At 34.7% G+C, this 9,286-nt stretch overlaps 1 protein-coding gene across 1 annotated transcript; it reads right to left on the bottom strand.

The window, feature by feature from the left end:
- Positions 1-37: 37 nt before the first annotated feature.
- Positions 38-9,280, bottom strand: LOC106867612 (ATP-binding cassette sub-family C member 3). Its single transcript, XM_014912536.2, has 7 exons — positions 9,276-9,280; positions 7,088-7,262; positions 5,664-5,984; positions 4,410-4,547; positions 3,045-3,191; positions 1,618-1,702; positions 38-154 (listed from the first exon to the last, which is right to left on the bottom strand). The coding sequence occupies exons 2-7, from the start codon at positions 7,139-7,141 to the stop codon at positions 78-80; spliced, it is 822 nt and encodes a 273-aa protein (XP_014768022.2). The 5' UTR covers positions 7,142-7,262; positions 9,276-9,280; the 3' UTR covers positions 38-77.
- Between the last annotated feature and the right edge of the window lie 6 nt (positions 9,281-9,286).

The raw sequence follows: 9,286 nt of genomic DNA on the forward strand, positions 1-9,286 counted from the left end.
CCAATAAAAGGAGGACAGTTCCAAGCCGGCATGGGTTGGTTGGTTTCACAGGATGCTTGAATTATGAAAAAGAAAACTTACTCCTTCAAGATGAAACTGTCTTCATTCTCTACATTCCAAGAAAATGTTCCATCTTTCACAGCAATAGCAAAATCTGTGGCAAATATACATAAATAGAGAATGGTAATTAACTTTTGGGAGTAAACAGTCCCCCATATAGTGTTTGGATTATTTAATTCTAAATGTAATAATGCTACAACTGCTGTGAAAGAGGGTGTGAAGGGATCAGAATTATAGATGTGTGGTGTAAGATTTTGATACTTAGTAATATATTGAATACTCTTACAAAACAAAACCAGAATGGTGTCCTTTCTGTAGTAACAAGATACGTTATCTGTTCAGTAGTCTATCTTGTAAGTATTCTGTGGATAAGGGTTTTATCCCAGATCTTGCTGTCAACCTACAGCCACATAGTTAATGTAGGTCCCTTTAACCATGCCAATTTGCCACTCTCTCACCTTTTATAAAATTTATAGGGGGTACTTATCATGTATTAGAAACCTCTGATATCTGTTCTGGGTGGTTAAGCCTAAAGTAACTATCTTGTGGTAACTGTTTCATGATATCTCTTTGGTAACTAATCTGCAGTATATATTCTGTCCTTACTATTCCATGGTATGCACCCTGCAGTAGCTAACTGGTGGTAGCTACACTGTAGTAACTATTCTGTGATAACTACTCTGTGGGATCTATCTTACGACAGCTTTTCTTGTACTAACTAGTCTATGATTGCTATCCTGGGGTAACCAAGCTATCATAACCTGCTTGTGGTGTTTATGCCATGGTAAGTATTCTGTGTTAATATGTGATATCTATCTTACAGGTGCTATTCCAAGGTAAGTACCCCATGGTATCTATCCTATGGTAACTATTCCATAACTGTTCTGTGCTAACTATTTTGTTGTAACTACTTATGGGTCCATAAGAATTTAAAAAAAACATCATGACATAAAAAACAAAATGAATTTATATAGGATCTGAACTTAGTAAGTAACCAAACAATACAAGGTATTTTGTGTGATATTTTTTTAAATTCTGCTATTTACTCACCAGAGAGATTCTTCTCTCTCCTCACTGAACAAGTTCTGTTATCTACCAACTAGATTGATTCTATCTTCTATCCACAATACTGACTCCACCAAATACCCACCATATAGATGTGCCATCAGCACACTTCACTGATCTGCCATCAACCTGTATTGCCAATAATGTTATCTTCCTACCATATGATATTGTCATTTAACCACCATAGTGGAACAAATATCATTCCCAATAATAACAAAGAGATAACAAATTAAAAGTAATTTCAAGGTTGATTCCCTTGCATTTTTTTGATCAGAATTAATCACTAAAATAACAGTTTTTTTTACTTCTCACTATGGATAAAATCTTAATTAATTGAAATGTACTGTTTCCTATATTACATATATTAGCACCAATTTTGCTAATTAATCAATTATTTAAGTAAGTAAATATAAAACAAACATAACAACAAAATGACAGAAAATGTGCAGAAGTAGACATACACACAGAGAAATAATAGGTAATTAATCTTACCACTTCTTGTTACATATTTCACATAATCTGAAGACAAGTCAGGACTGTTCAAACATATGTTAAGTCGTTTCATTGCTACAGTGAGCTAGAAATGGGTATAAAAAAATAATATGGAAAGTTTTGAATATGTTATTCACAGCAGTTTTCATCTGACAAATGTAAACATCCTCTCTTTGCACCTTACTTATAACTCAGATACCATACACCTGAAATTTCAGCAGTATCCAACTTATGGTGTCAGAAATAGGGCTGCGTGTTTAAGAAGTTCACTTTCCAACCACATGGTTTCAAGATCAGTCCCACTGAGTGGCACCTTGCACTGATCTCTTTTATTATAGCCCTGGGTCAACCAAAGCCTTGTGAATGCATTTGAAAGAAGCCTGTTGTATGTGTTTGTGCGCACGTGCACACACACATTTGCATACATATATATCAGTATGTGTTTGTGTGTTCTTGTTCTGACATTACATGATTGTTGTAAAACAAGTACCATGGCCAGAGAAGCTATGGTGCTCCTTTCCAATCTTCTATGATTAGCCCAGGCTGACCAAAGCCTTTTGAGTGGATTTGGTAGATGGAAACTGAAAGAAGCCTGTCATATATATGTAATATATGTGTGTGTGCGTGTTTCTGTCTCTTTGTTTTGATATCACTTGGTAGTTATAAATGAGTGTTACTGTCATAGATGCATGGTCATTCATTTCCAGTATTTTGTGACAAACATATCTGGCCATGAAGAAACATTACCTTGCTTGTAAACAGGTGGCAGGAAGGGCTTCTGGTCATAGAAAATCTGTCTCAGTGAATTCTATGCAATCCATGCAAGTATGGAAAAGTAAGTAATAAAAGAGTGATGATGATGATGATGAACAACTTAACAACTTCCATCATCATCACCATAGGGAACCTCTACATGTTTGCTTGACCTACAAGAAACAGTAGTGAAATCCCCTGCAAAATTGCACTTCAACCGGCTTAAAAATGGATGCATTTGATATAGTCTAAGGTCCACTGCACATGTGAACAAGATTGTCATGGTTAGAATGTCTCCTCAAACAGGCTGACCTGAAGCTAAATAACAATAAGTGGCTGTTGCCATAATGAACAGCACCATTACTACCGTCACCACCATCACCATCACCAGAAATGCAACAATCATTAACATTTCCACCACTTACAGCCTGTGAGTGGTCCCTTGCCCACCTAGATATAGTAAGCAAAATGTTTCAAATAATATCCCTTCTAGTTTGGTTGCAAAGAGGGATACATTGGGCAATGAAGTCTCTGATATGCAAGAAGAAAGGGCGAGTCAGAGCTGGAGCACCTTTGACCATGGGCCTGTTCAATTTAGGGATTACCTGAGGCTAAACAACAACTTCCACTCTATCATCACTTACAGTTAGCTGAAAGTCTCGTACTGAACTCACCTGCATTGTCTGTGACATAAACAATGGAACCAATTCTATCGGAGCACGAAGTATGTTAAACAAAGAAAGTGAAACAAAAGCCTTCTGTGCAGTAAGAGGGTGACTGGTAGAGGATAGAGTGTATGTTGCAAAAGTGACAAAGGTAACCTGAAAGAAAATCAATCAGAAATAAATTCCACAACATTCAAGCATTACAAAAAAAGTAAAACAAAAACACATCATCTTCTAATCAATGACTTCGTTTTCAAACTGAGAGGTAAACATTCAACCTGCAGCAAATGTTTATTACTGAGCAGGTGTCTTCATCTATCACCCTGGGCTGATCAAAGCCTTGTGAGTGGATTCTGTACACAGAAACTAAAAGAAGCCCATCGTGTGTGTGTGTGTGTGTGTGTGTGTGTGTGTGTGTGTGTCTATATTTGTGTTTGTCCCCTACCACTTGATATTTTTTGTCCTTTTTCTTTTTTTCTCTCTTTCTTCCTCTCATTTTCTCTTCCTGTCTTCATTTTGACCTATCTCCTCGTTCTAATCATACACATCTCTCCCTACCCCATCTAGCCACAAATACTACCAATACACTCTCAAGTTTTCATTCACACCACAAACCCCTTTGAATGAGCATCAGAGAATCCATGGCTGCATACTTTGAAATGACTAAACACGAACTATCATTGGAGCTTACATACCATGTACAGGAAACTTTTTTACCACTTCCATACACCAATTTACTTGAATAATGGAACTGCAACTACAATGTTTCATATTTTATTTTATTTCTACTTTCATTCTCTTATTTCCCTCTATATTCCCTATCTCCTCTTTTTCCATAATAATTCCTGATTTCAGACTCAAACATTTACCTCTATTTAACCATCTCACATTGTCTCTGATGAAGGGATATCCATAATATCCCAGAAACAGCTGTAAGACTATATCTATATCTCTTTCATTATAAATGTCCTGAAAACTCCTCACAGACTTGGCTTTGTTATCTCTTTTTGTCTAATATATATATATATATATATATGTATATACACAAATGTGTTTGTGGGTTTTAGATTAGAGAAATGAATACTTAAATCATATAGCAGAATTTATGTATTCATTTACAGGTGACAAAGTACAAGAATAAATGCATACATGAAGGGACCTCAGTGTTGCAATGAAAAGAAAAATCAACTTCAAATAAATGAATGGACACATAAATATACAGACATAATGGTAAATGTATGTAAGAAACTTTTGCTAAAAGGAAACTAATTTAAAACCATGCTTAATTTTCAAGATCAGACTTTGGGAACTGATCAGTTGTTGATAACTCTAGCTCTGAAAGAGGTTTAAACATTTTAAGCATTTGTTTCTTACCATAAATGGAGTTATTGTACTTAAAAATGTACTGATAGATGTAACATATGCTGCTTTACGAAGCAGTGATATTTCTTTATTTCGTATCTCATTGATTTTCTTTTGAAGTGACTCTTCCCAGGCATACAATTTGATTACCTGAAAAATAATAGAATAAAAGAAACAACCTAAACAATTAGAGAAATTGTTGTCAATAAGATTACAACTTTTGGGGTTTTAAAACTCATCTATCAAACAACTTTGTCATTTTACATTCACTTTTCCATGATATCAGGCATTGGACAGATCATCCAAGTAAGTTTTTATTTGGAGTTGCTGTCCTCCTAAATGTAGGAACATCTTGCTCATAACTTTCATTTTTGCAAAGGTTTCTATGGCTGGATGCCCTCCCTAAAGCCAACAACTTTATAGAATGTTTATCACAGCACAGTCACTACTGAAGACCCTTATGTATCCTTTTGTCTTTTTTGATTTGGTCAGACACCATAAAAGTCTCATCCCTGACAAGATTAAAGAGAGTCTGCTCTTTCCAGCATTGTATTTGTTTATTCATTCTTTTCTTTTCTCATACAATTAGGTGCATAGAAAAGGATATTTACTTCTTCACTTTGTTTTGATCAGTAGTATAAATATAAATGTTCACAAAAAATTGCAATTTTACAAAATTATTCCTACAATCAAAACACTGGAAAAGACAAAATATTTAATGATATTGTGACAAAGCAACAAGGATACTATTAGATAGTTGCTGGACTTATTAGAAATACTAGCCAAATTTCTTTCAAATTACATCCCAAGGTCATAAACAAGTAAAGACATATCAGACATTGTAATCTTAAATGCTATTTTTGGATAAAAGACAGAGTGGTCATAAATGGAACTTTCTTAAGTTCAGGGTGGATATACTGAACAAACTCTCATTAACTACATACTCTCCCCAACAAGAGATTAGTCTTGCATTTAGTAAAAAGCAATTAATGTTTGATCTGGTAAGAAATAAAGAACAAAAGAAATCAAAACTAACCAACAAACAAGGGACCTCTACATGGTGACTCAATGTGCAAGAAGTAATAGCCAACTCTTACCTAAATCATACTTTACTGACTAAAAAAAATAGTATAGAATAACATTAAAAAAAGGGAAGGAAAGCATTTGATCCTAAGTCTACGTAATCAATCAGGGTCTCACATTAAAGAACAACAATGAAAGTAAAAACCGGCCAAAAGTTTTTTAAAGATTAATGCAGTAACCAACCTTGATTCCATTAAGAATTTCATTCATTAATTTGATACGGATGTCTTTACTTTTCATCTGTTGTGCCTGGTACATTTTAATTTTCCCCATCAAAATACCATTGACTGGGAGAAACAACAGGAGTAGAACAAGTCCAGCAAAAGCTGAAGCTCCAAGTTGTTGATAAAGTAAATAAAGGGACAGAGAAATCTGGATTGGTGAGGAGATCATTACATAGAGGAAAGGAATTGCTTCTTGAAAGCGCGAACAATCAATAGACATAGTGTTCACAATTTGCCCCATGGAGAATGTTTGACGGCAGGCATTGCTAAGGGTCAGCGTCTGTAAACAAGAGTTAAATGGTATAATATATGACTATAGACAATAACAATGACAAACAACAAAAGTAAACAACAGATCATAACTGAAGAGTCACTAAAAGTTATACAAGACACTGAAAGAGAGTAATTATCAGAAACACTGAGGGATTCTCGCCATAGGGGAGCTGCAATACAAAACCCCCAAGGGCTCTTCTACATGAGTTACCTCACTCAGGCAGCTCTACAGGAATCAAGGTAACCTCCACATCTAACTAGAAATAGCAGCCAAATTTCCTTTAATAACATACTATCTTCATAAATCAAATAACACATTGTTTCAGTAATTTAGACCATAATATGCAAAAAGAGAGGATGGTCACGGGTTTGATCCTAACAGACCTGGGGATAAACAATAGGAGCATGTCTTTTCTTTCTACAATCCATATAAGCATTACATATGTGTCAGACCACACACTTAATGGGGAGGATGGATGTAAAAGGGTCCTAGATAATGACTGGTATTTATTTTATTGACCCTAGAATGAGGAAAAGTAAAGTCAGCATTTGAGGGGTGAGGATTTAATTAGGTTCTCTACCAATTCTGCTATTTACTGCATGTATAATAATAAATTCTAACATAAACACAAGGTCAGAGTCTGAGGGAAAACAGTAATCAACTACATTGATTTCAAAGTATTTGGCTGGTACTTAATTTATCGACAATGGATGTATGAAAGGACAAGAAAACACCTCAAAGAGATCTGAACTCAGAAGTCAGCTATATCAATTCCAATATTTGGTTCTTTAGTTTCAACCCCAGAAGGATGAAAAGTAAAGTTGACTTCAGCAGAATTTGAAGGCAAGAGCTGGATTGAATATTGCACAACATTTTGTCTGATTATTTAACAGTTTTGTTTTAATATTTTGCATAGACACAAGCTCAGAAGTAGGTGGAAGAAGTGTAATTGATTTAAACCAATCTCAGTATTTGAATGATATTTTATTCTGTCAATTCTCAGATAAAAGACAAGTTTGGAACCAGGAACATAAAAAAGATGTAACCGAATATTAGTATTGCACTACCAATTCTATAGTCTGCCACTGAACAGTGTTTGGTGTACTTACCTTGCGAAATACAAATGATGTCAACAACCCTCTAATTCTCATTGCCAAAAGCATGGATATGAAGAATGAAGTGTTGTTGAAAAGTGATTGTAAAATTTCCAGAGAGAATAAAATCACTGACAATACATAGCCTTTCCATTCTGGTTCTTGACTACTTGAATATACAATTAGTTTACTGCAAACATCAAAGTAAAAAACGAAAATTATAGGTCAGCAAAACATTACATGGCAAATTAACATACATACTGGTATATAAAATGACTTGGCTTAGAAGATGTGTTAGTATTTACCAAAATAGGGATTAGCTTAACATGAGCCATCACCCATGCTAACAACTTACTGAATATCATAAAGTTTATGACTCACACATTATACCCAAGTTTGAAGACTGCTTATTTTTGAAGGGGATGGTGATAGAAATTTGTCAATTAAAAGGTCATCTTGTATACTAGCATATGCAGTATTATATAATATTTTGAAGTTATTTTTAGAAAACAAAAAATGAAATTTTGGATTCAACTCTCTTATAAGTAAAGTTTATTTGAGAATCATGAAGTCACAATCTGTCATCCCAATAATACTGTTGTTAAGTTCCAAGTTGTTTAATTTGTCCACAGATTGGAATGAATCATTTTGATCATGAAGAAGAAGAGGAGAAATTCTAATATTACAGGCAGGACCTTTGTCAGATTTCTCTATTCACTAGGACTCTACTACATTAGACTTCTCCTTTTATTCCCCATGGAGAAATAGCTCTTTGGTTAAAGCAGATCATCATTACTTTCCTCGGGTTCCGTTGTTTAGTTTTGGTGTTTATGGAGATGTACTTGCATAGCAAGTGTTTTGATCTGAGGTCATGTGTTGAAGCTAAAGTGATTGCAGCATGGAAGACATAAGTTAGCCGTCCAGAAACACACAGGGACCATTGACTTCACTTGAACATTTATTTGTATTATGATGTCAAAATTTTCATCACTCAAAAACTGTGATCTGTTCATTGACATAAAATTGTGCTGCATCCAATTTTAGGGTTGTTTTCTGGTTATCGTTCAAAACCTGCCTGAATTGTTTGGGCAGTACCACACCCCACCATTTCAGTAAAAGCTTATTTCCAACATTAGAAATAAGTCTAAACAACTTTTGATGTCTTGAGTAAATTAATAGAATTTTCCTTTTTTTGCAAGCTAAGGACGAAATGATGGAATCTGTAATCTTAGAATTGTTGATAGGGCTTAGCCCCTGGTCAGCACTACTCAAATAGACCTATGATTAAAAGCATTCTAGCCATGACCATCCAACCTTATTTTCTGAAGGTGTACTCAAGACTATATTAGCCAATGTGATTGTTTTTATAAAGATGATAAGGTGTGATTTGAGGGGAATTTGGCTGCTATTTCTAGCAGGCAAAGAGACACTGTAGCAGTACCTTTATTGGCTCATAATCTTAGAATCTAAAACCAGTGCATACTCTCACATGAAGGAGGTTCAGTTGAGATACTTAGAAGTCAAGCAATTTGATCCTCAGCAATGAAGAAGTTTTGATCTCATCCTCCAACTCTCCAACCCTACTCTACTTCTTTAAGCTAACAAGGGGGCCTGTATGCAATCACTCAATTTGCTAGAAATATCAACCAAATCTCCATCAAACTGCATCTTAATGTCTTTAGGAAATGAAAAAATTAATCAAACAATGTGTTTGAAAAAAATGTGTGGCTATTTGTCTCTGAAGTGAATTTGTTTAAAATTCTGTTCTATCACCATTGACAATAATAGAAGGGGCTTGAGGCAGTTGTTCAACTTAACTATATTCTCCTTGCTTGTACAAATGAAATAGGTAGAATAGTCTTTAAAAAAAATATTTAGATGCCTTTCCTGTCTATAACCTAATCAACCAACTATTTACCTTGATGCACTTTTTACATGTAATCCATTCATCCAACTCTGAAGTAAAGAATGGTTCCTGGGGTTTTTTTTTGGGGGGGGGTTGAGCCTGGAATGAGCAGAATTATGCATCTGGTTTTTTGTTTGATGAATGAAGTAAGATTTTGAATTTATTACTACGTATCAGTAGAAAGTAACTCAAGGTCTTAATCTCACAGCCTTTATTATGTCTCATAAAAGCATCAATAATAACACAAAAAGAAATTTAAAGAAGATAAAAAGTGCAAGTGAATGAAAGAATACAAACTCAAGTACGAC

This window comes from Octopus bimaculoides, chromosome 20, assembly GCF_001194135.2.
Source record: "Octopus bimaculoides isolate UCB-OBI-ISO-001 chromosome 20, ASM119413v2, whole genome shotgun sequence".
Taxonomy (NCBI): Eukaryota; Metazoa; Mollusca; class Cephalopoda; order Octopoda; family Octopodidae; genus Octopus; species Octopus bimaculoides.